We start from the raw sequence: 16,311 nt of genomic DNA on the forward strand, positions 1-16,311 counted from the left end.
CAAAAAAATATAGACTATACCCTACTGCGTGCTTAAATTATAATGAATACAAGAACATTAAAATAATAAATGTAAAACTAATAAAGCATCAAGTATTCGCATAGGTTCCTACTATGGATGTGACAAGGATACTGCAGTGCACACGAACGCGATCTGTGGCGCATTTGAGAAACAGTACAATACCCTAGTCGCAAAATTGAAAACAAACAACTTCTCTTTGCCGAGTGGGGCTACGATCTTTAATAGCGATGCATATTAATAATGTATTATACTAAAAACCTTTTAGAGTGTTTTTTTTTGTAAGCAATATTGTCATGTGATCTGATGTCGATGTCGATTTCAAGTCGTGACCTAAACGATAATATGTTATCGTATCGAGCGATGACTCTATGCTGATGTTCATATCCTGCATGCACTAATTTTCTAATGTACATACTTAATATACGAAATGTTCACGAAAAACTTCTATGATAAAGAATAGCATTGTGTGATAAAAACTAAATACGCAAAAAATATAATTTGCTTAACTGCTATACAACTAAGAGATAGACCTCAAGTTTCTGGGTGGCAACTTTCACGATCTTTAGAGTTTAGCTTTATCTATGGGCGCCAGTAACCTACGGAAATAAATTGTCATTCGGCTTCACGTAAGTTTAGTCAACCCGAAACGAAAAAAAAAAAGTTGTACCTAGTTAAAGAAAGATTGATGATGTAGAGATTGGACATGTCGTAAAATTGTAATTCATGATTTTAGGTTATTATTAAATAGATAATACCAACATTTTATATTCCAATGGATACTTAATACAATGACGATGAGATAAATTTTAATTTAACGTTTAAAAATGTGAAATGTCTGTCCTAAGTAAATCTCGGGCCAAATCGATACTTTAAGTTTCAATCATAATTATATAGTTTTGAATATTAAATACCCGATTACTTGACCTTCGAGCTCCACAAGAACTAGCCAAGTTTATGTTGTTTTTAGGAAACTAAATTTGAAAGCAAAATTAAACAAAACATACAAGGAGAAAACAATAAACATACAATAAATAATGTAATCAGTAAATTCATATAATTTTGATAAAATTAAATAATAAATGACACTATGTAGATAAGGGTGTATGAAAACAAGGGTACAACTCGGTAAAGTTATCGTCAAATCTATGGTACGTGTGACATTGAAGGAATGATGTACGGTTAGTCGCGCCAAATGCTACTGATACTCTTATGGTGACGGCTTGCTGGGCTCTATTCAAAGAAGGCATCAATTAATTGATTAACATGCATAGCTTGTAGCGGTGGGTTAAAATGGGCCCGAGTATAACGACTTAATCACTGGCTTCTGTAAATAAACCGATTTACCAACGTTGGCACGTGCGCATGCGGTTTGTTTACCTGCTCGTTATAACTGATCAATAGCCATAAGGGATTTTCGAGATGTTTACGAAGAAATGTTTCATGTAATACGTACTGTATAACGAAAATAGTACCTGGTATTCTGTTTATTAATCGTACTTTGATCTCTATCTCCTACTTGTCCAAGGGACAAAATGAGACATGAATTATTAAGAGCCCAAACAATAAAATAAAACAGCCGATTTGAAGAAAAGATTTTAAAATTATTTTTCCTATAGATGGGTAGACGATTTTAAAGCCTACGTGGTATACAATGATCACCGGAGCCCATGGGCATTACAAATCGAATGCCGTCACCTTGATTGAACCTTGATTCAAAGAAGGCTATCTTACTCATCGAACTGAAACGCATCGCTTCTTCGCGGCAGAAATAGATAGGATGATACCTATCCGTGCTGGCTTACAATACGCCCTAATACCAGTATAATCGACAGATCACGATGCTGCCCACTCTTCTATGAATGCCTCAGTCGCCTTTACGACACCCACGGGAACAGATTGATTCTATTCTAGTACAACATGACAGCCAAAAAATCACCTGCCCTTATTAATAACCGTGACGCAATACTGGTCCCATTGCGTTTATCTTCATGACGGTTTAGAGCATAATTTTCGCTACGTACCAAGCAGCTATAGATCGAGTCCCCTTTTCGGTGTTTCCGAAGAACATTTCCTAGAACTTAGGTTATCTATCTATCTATATATATAAAAACGAATTGCTGTTCGTTAGTCTCGCTAAAACTCGAGAACGGCTGCACCGATTTGGTTAATTTTGGTCTTGAATTATTTGTGGAAGTCCAGAGAAGGTTTAAAAGGTAGATAAATATGAAAATGCTCGGAAATAAATAAAAACAATAATTTTGTTATTCCTTTGATGTGTCCCCCGTCGGACGAATACCTTTTGTTTGTTTTAAGTTTATTTTATACAAAAGCTTAGGTCTTTTATTTATCGATTGAGGCACTACGAAGTCTGCCGGGTCAGCTAGTTAATAATAGTTATTAGCGACAGGTGGTGGCTTTTTTGTAATTTTACCGGTGTCCATAAATGATTGTGGACATTTACGATCATGTTAAAAATAAACTTATGTTCTTTCGGTGGCAAAAAACGAATGGGCACTGCTTAACAGTAAAACTTCACGAAATAACAGCAGGGAAAGATCGCTTTCTTTAATAAACATGTGGTACTCGTTATCTTCGATTTAGTTATATGTTCACAAGAAGTGTTCTTGTTCATTAATTAGTAAGTATTAAATCATTTATTTGTTGTTTCGTAGCAAGCTCGTTATGACGACTCGATAACCAAAATGTTTAACGCTTTCTAAGAATAATGTCGATACCTCTTTGAGGATTGATGTACCACATACCTACATGTCTATGCTTAATTAAACAGCGCAGTTATTATGAGAATGGTATTTAATATGCTATATGCTATTATATATATAATATTATAATAATTTAGGTTTTGAATTATTGTAATTGAAAAATGTTTTATGTAGGTATTTAATTAACCAAATTATTTACATATTCAATTTTGGCGGGCTTGCTATATTTACTACAGACTATAACACTTTATAGTGAACGCGTCCAGTGGTAGGTATAGGGTTGCCTAGGTACAATAGTGTATAATCTATGGGTACAATCCGCAATTTGATATCACAGCCAGAATGCCCGCTTTGAAACATAAGGTCGAAAACTTATTGACATATAGTTAATAATGTTAATTGATAAATAAAATTACGATTATGTGATACTTCAAATGGGTGATAGAATTGCCATTTCATTTATTTCACTGTTTATTTTATTTCTTGAATCACGTAAAGTCCATTTAGTGTATTGTTGTACCGCCAAAACTGATACTCGAAACTTTTACTGGTGGTAGGACCTCTTGTGAGTCCGCGCGGGTAGGTACCACCGCCCTGCCTATTTCTGACATGAAGCAGTAATGCGTTTCGCTTTGAAGGGTGGGGCAGCCGTTGTAACTATACTTGAGACCTTAGAACTTATATTTCAAGGTGGGTGGCGCATTTACGTTGTAGATGTCTGTGGGCTCCAATAACCACTTTTAATACCAGCTGGGTTGTGAGCTCGTCCACCCATCTAAGCAATAAAAAATATATGTTTTTATACAATAAGAAGTACATACGCGTGAAATGGAAAACTGTTATTCATTATGATATAGGTTATTGAACTTTGAATTTAGGTTGAGTAGGTGTTCATAAGCATCCGATATCTGGTTATTGTCAGTCTTACGATATAAATTTTATAACAATAGCTTCCACGCCGGAACTAGCTGACCCAGTTTTCAGAAGAAATGGTTATGTTTATTTACACACATCCACTTTCCAACTTGTGTTGTTGTAATGAGTTGTTGCTTCCTATTGCTTAAGTTTTCGATAAACGCGATCGTTACTTGTCGAAATGGCTAAAGGAACTTTGTGTTAGGAAACTTAGAATGTTTTATATCCCGTCTAGTTTTTAAACGTAAGCCACGTTTTAGCAGCAGTACCATTATTTAGAGTAGACAAGATAATCTAGCACATTTAATAATCTATTGCACAGAAAAAAGTTATATTATTGCAGGCACAGGGAAAACATACAGATTGTTTTCCCTGTGCCTACAATTTATATTACTTTTTAATAAATACATTACATTTAAATAAATACATAGGTACCCTATGTAATAAATAATTTTTTTTCACTTATTATGCTATTTATTTTTCATTTTATTTTTCAAAAACAAAATTAAATGCAAACGTGTAATAGAAATTTTAAAAAATTACAGCGTTTTATTAGATATTGTTTTACGGACCGTCGAGGCGGTTTACCCAGTCTTTGATGACTGGGTGAATTGTGGCTGAGGACGCCTCACCTTCCGTCTGGTGCAGGTGCTGACTGGGCACGGATGCTTCGGGTAGTACCTGCACCGGATAGGAGCTGAGCCGACGACGAGGTGCCACCATTGTGGATACGACCTGGACACGGCAGAGCAGGCGCTCGCTGTCTGCCCCGCTTGGGAGGTGCAGCGCGTGTCCTTGTCGCAAAGATAGGACCAGACTTGTCGCTGCCTAGCGTCGTGGCGTCGATGCTTGGCGGCGACGAGTCTTGGAAGGCTATGCTCGACTTCTGCGAGTGCACCATCTCGCAGAAGGAGGCGGCGGGGCGAGTGAGGCAAAGCTCTCCTCACTACGCAGAAACCCGCCGCCACCGAGCAGGGGGTCGGGACCGGGGTCCCGTCCGTAACCCGGCCCCCTAAGAGCTTCGGACTCCACCCGCTTTGTGCGGGGAGGAACCTAGGCGTGGGGCGGCGTGGTAGGTCGCGTTCCCCCGACCGCTCCGGGGGAAGGTGTAGCGCGGCACTATCAATCGGGCTCTTGGCCCGTCGACCGAGGGAACCGGCGCTTATGTTGCTGGCGGCCGCCGGTCCGGCGTCTGGAGGACGGCGGGATGGATGTAATGTGCTCTGCGTAAACTCTGTCCCGCCGTCTCAATAGCTCCAACTGGGTTCCCGCCCGGTCCGGGGTAGGGCGCCGGCTGTGAGCGGCAGGAGTTTTTAGTGAGGTTCGACTCCCACATACCCCACCTGCCGTGCGGGTGGGGATCCGGAGATTTTCTCCTGTGGAAAAAAAAAAGTATTGTTTTGTATTAAGTGATGCTTTAACGAAGAATAGGCGATCATTTGCGGCTACTAGGCAATCAGTTTTAGTACATACGTCAATTTTGTATTAGCTGATACCTCAATTCAGATAAAATAATGTAGGTATATTCTGAATTCGTTAATGATACTTTTTGTTCTCTAAAAAATCTACATATTAATTTATTAATATTAAAAAAAATACGTAAACATAAATTTTGCTTTGAATTAAATCCAGGAATGCAATTCATAATATGTATTATGCTGTTTTTATTTCTATGTTCTGAAAAGTAATTATGATTGAATTAGAAATTCGATTTTTTTGTTAAATAATTCCACGTTTGTTGTCACAATCCTTCCTTTCATTTTCTTCATTTTTATATGAAAAGGGAAATAAATAAAAATGGAACCTCGACAAAAGACGTTATAGCACCTAGCCACCATTTTCCCTGCACAAGTAACTATTGGAAATAAAATACGTTTTTTCCCAAGCTTTCGATTAATTGATTCTGATCGAACGGAAGCATCCAATTGTTTCTCCGGTCATCGGTCTGAGGTCCGTCTTACATACAATAGCCATCAGTTGTGAATGGGATTTATAATTCCTTTATCTTTGTCTGCTTTTATCTTTAACTAGCTGACCCGGCAGACTTCGTAGTGCCACAACCAAAAGGAATCCGTCCGACGGGGCCTTCGATCAACAGTTGTATTGTTGATCGAAGGACGGCGGACACGTCAAAGGAAAAACAAAATTGTAATTTTTATTTAATTCCGTGCATTTTCATATTTATCTACCTTTTAAACCTTCTCTGGACTTCCACAAATAATTCAAAACCAAAATTAGCTAAATCGGTCCAGCCGTTCTCGAGTTTTAGCGAGACTAACGAACAGCAATTCATTTTTATATAATATCTAGATTAAAATTATACGAATACTACAGATTTATTTAATTGAAGACTAAGTAAAGTAAAGTCGTTACGTTTAATACAGTTAATAAAGTTAAAGTTTGGTGGTGTTGGAGTCTCCTGGGAATACCAGACAGAATCTTAGTCTTAGTCGGTCAAATATCATTGCACTTGTCGCTGACGTCGTGGGTACGATGTCTAGCAGCAACGAATCTTGGAGGACGATGTTCAAATTCTGTGAGATCACTCTATCTCGCAGTAAGAGGTGGCGGAGAGTTACATACAGACTTTTTTCTCTATGTATCGATCTGCCACAATCGATCCGGAGCAGGCTAACCGCTTCCGCCCAGCTTCAGCTTCTGTATAAGGCGGCCTGAATGGTTGTCATGGACAATGTAGAGTCATCAGACATCCTTGGATTAGTCGTGTGTCTTGTTGGAGTGTTGACCGCGGTCGCCGCTTCTATTTCTTATGATTATTTCGCGGACGGAGCTTAGACGTTCGGGCGAGAGTGCAGGAAAGTCGTTTAGTGATGCTTTTATAAAAAAACTAGCTGTACCCGTCCGCTTCGCTGGGCATTTAAAATTAACATTATTATTTCTCACCCCCACAAAGATTCTCATCATTAACGCCCCCGCAACTGTTGTAGGGAGTCCAACACTCATATAAATATTAGCCTATCCATTAAGTACATGTATTTTCTAGACGGATACGAAGTTTCAAGTCGATCGGATGCATGGTTCAGTAGTTATAACGGCACATCCGTAAAAACCACTGTAAATTTCTATATTAGTATAGATAACTAATTAAATAAAAAACAATTTTTAGTAATATAGATTTACTCAGTCAAAAGGACGTTTCATGTTCTAATGAAGACCGGTTAAAACGGAATATCAATTAAGTAATTCTATTTTTAGGTCTAAGTAACAGCTGCTGGGTCTTAATCTAAATGTTGCTATTTCAATCAAAATTTAGTGCTTTGAGATAGTTCGTATGACTAATGAAGGATTTTAATCACACACCGAGGAGAGCTAAGCGTGCTCTTTGCAAAAATAAATCGCTGCACCGCATTCCGTGAACGCGCTGCGGATTTTGAACTCAGATCCAGTTATTTTAATACCGGTGACTAATGAAATTTATTTGTTGTGTTACTTGTTACTTGGGAATTTTCTTTAATCTAACCAAACGAGTTCGGATACTGAACAAATTTTCCAGCGTTCATAAAAATAAATATTTTCAATGGAATTGATATTTTTATTAATTACTAGCTGACCCGGCAGACTTCGTAGTGCCTTAATCGATAAATAAAAGACCTAAACTTTTGTCTAGATTAAACTTAAAACAAACAAAAGGAATCCGTCCGACGGGGGACACATCAAAGGGAAAACAGAATTATTATTTTTATTTCATTCCGAGCATTTTCATATTTATCTACCTTTTAAACCTTCCGTGGACTTCCACAAAATTAATCAAATCGGTCCAGCCGTTCTCGAGTTTTGGCCAGACTAACGAATAGCAATTCATTTATATATATATAGATTCGTTAACTTTAATCAGAGAAATCTTATGTTCTTAATTTAATTCAAGTGAACATTGTTTAACATTAGTAATAACAGTGGCATGATAATGAAATTGTACCGACAGGACCGCCAGCGGGTTCAGTATTTTAAAACGTTTGATGGTGTAAATCGTAAAGTAAGCTTTGTTTTGGAGCAGATGCAAGTAAGCACGGTCGCTCCAACATCTGGTGTATTTTTTTTGTTTCAACAAAACAGAGACGCAATTGTTGAAACCGTCGACAAAATTTTACCCATTATAAAATGAAATTGAAATCGTTTGTGCTTTCATGATATTTGTTTAAGCTTTATAATTTCTCGTCAATTAGTTCCTTTATTAGTTAATTATTTTCTCAACGCCTTTTGAAATTAAGATAAACGCCATTTAATAAGAAAAATGCATTCAATACGTACTTAAAATTAGGATAATCTAACTGCTATAATCTATCTGCTCTGCTACTGCTAAGCAAAATGGCTTCGGCTTCTATTCCTGTCGTTGGAAAAAGTTAGTCTTCTTTTTTTGGAGTATATGCCCGAATGCGACAACATTACCAAAGTACTTTTAAGATCTTTAAGCTCACGGGATTGTACGGTTGCTATATGTATGTTTAAAACTGGATTTCATCAATGTTTATATGAAATTTAATTGTGTAATTCTTTGCTTATAATTAACAATTAATTTCGGTAATTGGTCTTATTGGACTGGACAACAAAACTAGTTGTATGATCAAGAAGCTCACGATGTCATTCGACTTTTTGTCGCACTGAAATATCGCGATTTCAGAATAATAGCCTACGTCAAAGTTCTCATATTTCGGGTGGATGCAGTGAGGGATTGACACTGTAGTAACTTGTAAAAACATTTTTATGGATGAATGCAATTGATTGTTAAAAAATATGCCCTTCAATTCATCGTACAATGTAGTTAAATATCACATTGTAAAGATGATTTGTAAATGCATAAATTTTTTTAAAGATTGTATCTCTTCATTTTATTCTCTCGTATACATCTTTTAATTCTGGATAAACTAACAGATTTATATAATATTTATGTGCAAATGAACACACGTTAGTAAATATATGCGTATCGCAACAAGATTTCGTGTAATCAAAATAGATTATAGAAATAATTAAATCACAAAGTAGTTTTCGGCTTTATTAATTTCAAAGATTGTTCCTGTTTACTATTAGCTGCGTAGAAGGAAGTAGAGACAGCTATATTTAGACGATGCCATTCATTTATAACGCGCTCCGTCGCATGGTGTTCCATAGGGCACCCTCGCTGGACCGGACCGAGCTGTTATGAATGAGCGTCAACATTGTACAGAGTTAATTTACAAACAAAAACGCCTAGCGGGTGCTACCGACCTGGTCGTAAAACCTTTAATTAAACCTGAGACCAGGGTTCCCGATTTGGACTGCTCGGTTTCAACTTTCGTTTTTATTGTGGAATTTTTTCATGTACGCTGTTTTGAACACACATGCTTACTTAAAAAAATACGGAATATAAACATTTCGGCCCTTCGATATGAAAACGCAATTTAAAAACCACTCTGAAGTAATGTTCAAATGTTTGAATTTGATGGAAACGAATATTTAGAGCTCTCCCGAATTAATGGAACGCTTTCGTAGCATAACCAGAAGCATAACAGATTGCTCTCGTCTAGTCGAATGAAAAATAAACGTACAAACGAGCGGTGTCCGACGTTTCCAAACAGATTTGTGTAGACATCGCGTTTGGATTTGGAAGCTGAAGCGGGGTGTTTCCTGCGGGCGCGTGCTGAGAAAACTCTGCTTCCTCGAGAAAGGGCCGCACGTGTGCGCCTAAAAGCGTCGGATCGCGCAGGTGCGCTTGCGTCCCGCCGGAGATAGGCCACAAGCGCAGACACCGCCGCGCCTCCGACGGGATGTGTTGTGTTTAGTGAACGTATAGAGTGCTTGCACCATGGGTCCCCAATTCGAATACTGCCTGCGTGCGACCAGTGAGTTCCCAATACATATTAATGTTGTTGTGTCAACAGATTGTAAAAGTTCACAAGCTACAACCGCCGCGCAGTCACGGGCTTCGTTCGCGTTCAAAACTTTTATAATTTTCTTTCATATTACAAAAATTATATTGGTTTTCCTCTGTAATTCGATTGAATTCTGTTTTTAACGAATTTGTAATTAACAACGGCTCATTAGTTTGGCAAACAAGAAATGTTTCGGTACGGAGCTTTGATCAAAACTTTCAGGACGGGCTACGCACACAATATTTAGGTAATCTGTGGACACGACGATGTTTGTTACAAAGAAAGCCTTTTTACGATAAACATATTACTGATTTACAAAATAATCATAATAACAAACAAAATTCAGTATTACACTAACTATATAAAATGAAAATCATATTTACAGTAAAGTAATATTTATGGGAACACTTTTCAGTACTACGGTATAAAGAAGCTTAATAATAGTCTTGCTCTATCAGTCGATGCGCGCAAAATAGCTCGAAGAATACAAAAAAAAAATTAGTCATTCCTACTAATTCTAAAAACGTGCTGAACGGAATCATTTTCGCGTATTCTAAGAATCATGCTTGAATCATTAATCAAACCAATGTTTATCGAGAACGCAGTTATTCTGTTTTCTTAATTATTTTTTTAAACTAGCATCGTTTAAACAAAACCTGTACAAATAATAACTATCAACTCTTATATGTGTCTGTTTCAGTTACATAATTTTCCAACTGCATATTTATCAAATCTTTGATATATTTTACTAATATTATAATCGTAGCCGCTATAAATCGTAGCGGGCGTCCTATAAACCCACGCGGGTTGCTGTGAACATCTTGCCTAGTTTAAATTATCCTCAGTCCTCTATTTACCAATTATAAATACGCCGGATAATGCCAATGCTATAAACATCTTCGACCTCATGTCTCATTGAGTGGCGTTACGTTCTAATATACGTGGGTTCCGGTCATGGACGTTAATAATACAAATAAAAAGATCATTACTAGTACAACGAAGAGAATTACAAATGTAAAGTATTTATAAATAGAATAGAACATTATTCGCCATAGTGGTAATAAAGTGGACAGGCAATTGTTGTTCTTTAGTTGTTTTTATGTTCTACCATATGTTCCCATGGTGGATCCATTATCCTGCCGAACCCCTGAAATGAACCGAATATAATACTCCGCACATGCGGGCTCGGAGTTGGAACCACAAAAAATCCACTTAAGAGATTTCTTTCATAACGAAGATAAATTTCCAGAACAGAGCTCCCGTTAATAAAAATAAATAAACTCTCTATGTATGTATGTATGTGTTGTATGTATGTTAGCTGTTCTTGTATTTGGTCTTACATTTTAGTAGCTTTTTCGACTATTTAATCATTATTCAGATAATTAATTATACTCATTACAGAGCACGCTTTAATTTAGAAACCATGAAGTTATTTCTATTGAACTGTTTGACGTGTTCATGTAAAATATTGATTGTGAATATGTCTCTAACAAAATAGTTACGTACGTATTGAACGTACGTATACAAATCTATTCAATAATTATCAATATCTTCTATCTATCTCTATATATAAAACTGAATTGCTGTTCGTTAGTCTCGCTAAAACTCGAGAACGGCTGAACCGATCTGGCTAATTTTGGTCTTGAATTATTTGTGGAAGTTTAGAAAAGGTTTAAAAGGTAGATAAATATGAAAATGCTCGGAATTAAATAAAAATAACAATTTTATTTTTCCTTTGATGTGTCTCCCGTCGGACGGATTCCTTTTGTTTGTTTTAAGTTTATTTCATACAAAAGCTTAGGTCTTTTATTTATCGATTGAGGCACTACGAAGTCTGCCGGGTCAGCTAGTATTCAATAATAATTCATTAATATATTATACCTATATTCAATAATTATTAATATTTACAGACTAGGTATTAATATTTATCACCATACGCGAAGTACCGTTCTAAAGTGTTTAACGTTCCTCTAAAGATATCTGTGGGGTAGACAATAGGAGAAGATTGCCTTCAATTCGCACTTTCCGGCTTCGTAAAATAGGTCGGTACTCTGGCCCGCAGACGTAACAGAGAGCCGCTTGTAGCAGTTATTGAATAATTCCCGTGGAGCACGACGGTACCGTACACCGCGCAGGCCAGCTCTACGACACGAATCAAACAAACACTATGGCTATCGGTACATTGTTATAATTTAGACGTTGCCTATTCGAAGTATAAAACTAACAACTAACTAATTTATTGATTGTTACAGATAACCCTTCATACTTTGCGCTGCCGAATCAGGACATTCCTGATAGCGCCGAATCACATGGATCGTCGTCGGAGCAGTGCTCCAGGTCGGCCCCAAGCCGGGTTTGGCCAGAAAACGCACGTCCATTGGGATCGCCGCGCCGCAGAGAACCAGAGAGTCCGAGACGCAAGGAATTCAGAGCACTGCTGCGATCGTTGTCAGCAAGAGAGCCTGAACAAGCAGAAGCTTTCCTAAAAGGCCAACCGCGACCAGGAGACTGTGCCCCTGGTGATATGAGACACACGTTTACTGCCCCGAGAATGAAGTGAGTTTGTTTATAATCTACTAGCGACTCGCCCTCGCTTCGCTTCGGAAACATGAAATTTTATTATTGATTATTTACGACATCACATTAGAAACCTCAAAAATAGCAGTATTTCTCCACTACTTAATGGATGTTATTATATATATAAACCTTCTCCTCCAATCACTCTATCTATTAAAAGAAACCGCATCAAAATCCGTTGCGTAGTTTTAAATATTTAAGGATACATAAGGACAGACAGATATAGAGACAGAGAAAGCGACTTTGTTTTATACTATGTAGTGATCATCTAGTGATGATGTTATTGATGCTTTACTACTATCCAAGACAATCATCTCTAGCAATTTGAATGTTGAGTCTCTGAAATTAAGTTTTAAAATCTCATATCATATTAGTTGATGGTGCGGCTGAAGTGGCACTATTTTCGAGGGTTTTTATTAACGTAGCTGAAATCCCCAAAATTATTTAAAAGCAACTGACAAATCTCAAAATATCGGTCGGTAAATTTAATTCAAAGAGAATGCAGATCTAAAGGTACAAGTTGTTTTTTTTATTTTTCATTACAAAGGTCGTTGAACTAGCTCCCGGTTCATCTGGGTTTTTTTTTCATTCGCACTGCTTGTAGATGACCGTATGCTCATCTGATAGTAAGTGATCACCGTCGTGTAAGGACGTCAGCAATGCCTCAGGCATAATCAAGCCACTATCTACCTGGTATTCACCGGAACTAGCCAGTTTGCGACATGGGATCGCGACAGAATTAGCCAGGATCGTGGTTACCTACACACGCTGTCCTACTTTTTTTTTTTTTTTTTTTTTTTTTTTTTTTTTTTTTTTTTTTTTTTTTTTTTTTTTCCTACCTATGCTGATAGCCTTGAGAGGCTATTTCAGCTTCACCCTAACGTGTGTAGGTGAGCTCACGGGGCTCAAACCGGAGAGCTGCTAACACTGACCCTAGCAAGAGCAGTGCTTCGCAGAATCTACCACCGGATCGGAAACGCGACCCACTGAGAAGATCCGGCGAGAAACTCAGTGGGCTGTGTCTAGGGGTTAATTCGCTCGTCGAGCCCTTCGTCGCAAGCGACGGGTTCGACGAGGACGTTGACCGGTGCTTGTGGTGCCTAAAAGCACCGTTAATGGATCGGGAGGATCCGTAATGACGTGCTTTGGGCGACGTCGACTGTTTACCATTCGGTCTACAGGATCGGGTATGTAGTTTCCAGCGGCCACGACAAGAGGGTTCTCATGTCGTGCCGCTTTCTCGAAATAGCGCAATGATGCCGACTGTAGATACTTACTGACAGAGTCGAGCTCCAGGTCATCGTGGAGATCCACGTTCCTCAGGAACTATGGTGCTCCGACGGCTATCCTGCAGAATCGGGATTGAATAACCTGAAGGGGCTTCAAGTTGGTGCGGGCTGCGTGAGCGAACACTACGCTTGCATACGTCATAACGGGGCGTATGCAAGTTTTGTAGAGAGTTACCTTATTACGGAGGGACAGTTTGCTTCGCTTGCAAAGCATAGGGTAGAGACGTCCTAATATGAAGGCGGCACGGTCGCGTACCGTTTTAATATGGGGACGGAATGTCATCCCTCTGTCGAGGGTGACGCCTAGGTATTTGACCTGCGAGGCCCACGGTATGGGCTGGCCAAAGAGAGTGACGGGAAAAACGCTGTCCTACAATACGCCCGCTGAGTTTGTTTCGCCGGTTCTTCTCAGGACTGTGGCTTTTTTTGGAACCGGTGGTAGAGTTAACATTTTTATTTATATTTTGACATTCAACAAGAGGGCTATGCTGACATCCAAGTTGAAATAAATGATTTTGAATTTCAATTTGAATTTGCCCCCGCCACAAGTAATCATGTAAATTTAGAAATAATAATATGTATTGGATTTTATTACACGAGACTATTCTTAAATCGTGGAAATCTTGCGTGAACATGTCAAGTGCGTAAATACGCACTAAGAAATAGTACCTGCCTGGAGGATTTCAATACCGATGTACTCGCATCGCTTGATACACTGGGCGTCTTAATTTTTCGATTACCTACCGAGCGGATGTCATTGCTTGTTAGAACAAAGCCGCGATGCCGCGTGCTGGTACAAATATTGTTGTTCAGAAATTAAATATCATGACAAGAAATTGTTCTTAGCCTGGTACAGATTTTTGCCATATCTTTTTGAAGTTATACTTCTTTAGGCGCGTTATGAAAAATTGATGAGAGTGAAATTTTACGATGCGCGCGCACCGTGACACAAAATTAACAGAAATGAAGTTGCCCACTAAATCGCTCATTACAATACGACCGACGTAACTTGGCGAGTCTGAATATAGCCGCAGGTGAACTTTCGCGCATGTACACTCTTCAAAAGTGTTATTAGCATTCAATTTTTTAGTAATATAAATGACAAAATTATTATTTAATATAATTCATACTAAATATTATTAAATTATTAACGTTAAATATTTATTATTAATTATTTATTATTTAAAAAAAAAGAAATACATTTAATAAAAATAAAGTATAACTTCTTACGCGCGTACATAAGTACACGCACCCTTTTTTATTAAGTTCTTGATATCGCTACATCGTTCACTATGTTTTACTCTAGTGGACCACTATTGCAATCCCGGTCCAGAGATATCGTTTTTTCTTATTTTAATGAGTACGAAGTTCGAATGTTTAAGTTTGTAAACTGCATATATTGCTCTAAAACTTAGTACGCGGATCCACTTTTGCATAATAGGTACCCATGTATTAATGATTGTTTATTCCCATGACAGTATAGGTTAAAAAGAACTGAAATGGAAGTTCATTAGATTATTGTAGTTAACGTTTTTTTTTATTTCATTTATTACAGAAAGGGTAAGATAAGCACGTCAGTTGCTACACATGAAGGAATGCACGAACGCGAAGAAGTGTTTTACACAATTCCTTTACAAGGGAAAAGAAGACATTCCGTAGGGGGCTACCTAGCCACCGACGCGGCTGGTACAGGAGAAGTGACTTCTGTTCCTAGTGAAGTGCCACGGATGCCACCGCCGCGTTTTAATCAGAAAGACGACGATTCTGTTAGAAGAAGGAGGCCGAGAAACTTTTCGTTCAAAGGTAAATCACGACAAAGAAATAATCAATCATTTTTAGATTTCCGTAGTTTTAACATTCAAAAACCTCTTCTTTGAAACTCTATCAATTAAGTGAACCACTTGGGAAAATATCTTCTTGAAAACAGTGTCAGACGTTTGACCCTGTTTTTACCTTGACTTAGGAATCCTCCTCCAACTTTTATTTTTGAAAAATCAAAAAAGAACACAACGGACGCCATTAGATCAAAACGTAAACAATATCTAATCTAATTATAATTTGCCTATAAGCAATGAAAATTTTTCTCAAATGCCATTAGCTTATTATCATGTTACTACGACGAGATAAGCGATTGTTTATAAATAAATAAATGAAGCTTATCTATTCTTCGACACTTAAAAACATAATCGGAAACGATATAAGACGTGTGAAGGAAACTTTGGATGAAATTTAGACCATAAAAAGTGACATAAATAAATCGAAACACCCTGATTTGTTTGCTTGGGTGAAACAACAAAAAAACTGTTAAAGAAAACCAAACAGATAGGAAATCACATACGTTTGCGGAGAAATGTCTTGTGAATAATATATAGAGTACTAAAGGAAATCTTTGCAATTTAACCTATTAATAAGTAACATTAATTGTTTACGTAGAAACGAAGCTATGATAATAAATGAGTGATAAATGATCGTAAACAAGTCAATCGCGACGGGAACAGATAAATAGGGAACGATGCACCCGAGCTGCCCTTAGACATTAACTGATAAACATGTACATACATGCATAGTTCAAACTCTTGCTTACAGAGCGTAAAGCCTATTAAATGAGCGGCTCCTTTGATTATTACTCGATTAATTACCTAACACACCCTTGTTATCTCGAATAATGGATCTATTAAGATATCACGGCACTGGCTGGTAAAAAAAAAAAACATTTTCTTTCGCTCCAAATTTGTTTTTTTTTTCCATATCCAAATGAACAAATAAGTTTATGGCCCATAATGATTAATAGTAAACGGTTGCCAGTTGTTTATTGTGTACAAAACCAAAACTTGAATTTACTATTCATGGACCGTAACGATTACTTGGATATTAGCGAAGCGCATGACAAATACGATATTATTTTTTATTTGTTGATCGAAG

General features: G+C 37.6%; 1 protein-coding gene across 3 annotated transcripts in view; it reads left to right on the forward strand.

Annotated features, from left to right (window-relative positions):
* LOC101745970 (phosphoinositide 3-kinase adapter protein 1) overlaps positions 1-16,311 on the forward strand; it is a 32,728-nt gene that overhangs the window by 955 nt on the left and 15,462 nt on the right. Inside the window, exons 1-3 of one of the 3 annotated variants that reach the window (XM_012693254.4) lie at positions 9,274-9,493; positions 11,776-12,079; positions 14,945-15,192. In XM_012693254.4, the coding sequence (XP_012548708.1) occupies positions 9,457-9,493; positions 11,776-12,079; positions 14,945-15,192 (589 nt within the window). In that variant the 5' untranslated portion in view covers positions 9,274-9,456. Of the gene's footprint in view, positions 1-9,273; positions 9,494-11,568; positions 11,701-11,775; positions 12,080-14,944; positions 15,193-16,311 lie in introns of those variants that run through there. The other 2 variants (XM_021350153.3, XM_012693255.4) reach the window with 2 other exon arrangements.

Source organism: Bombyx mori, chromosome 12, assembly GCF_030269925.1.
Source record: "Bombyx mori chromosome 12, ASM3026992v2".
NCBI lineage: Eukaryota > Metazoa > Arthropoda > Insecta > Lepidoptera > Bombycidae > Bombyx > Bombyx mori.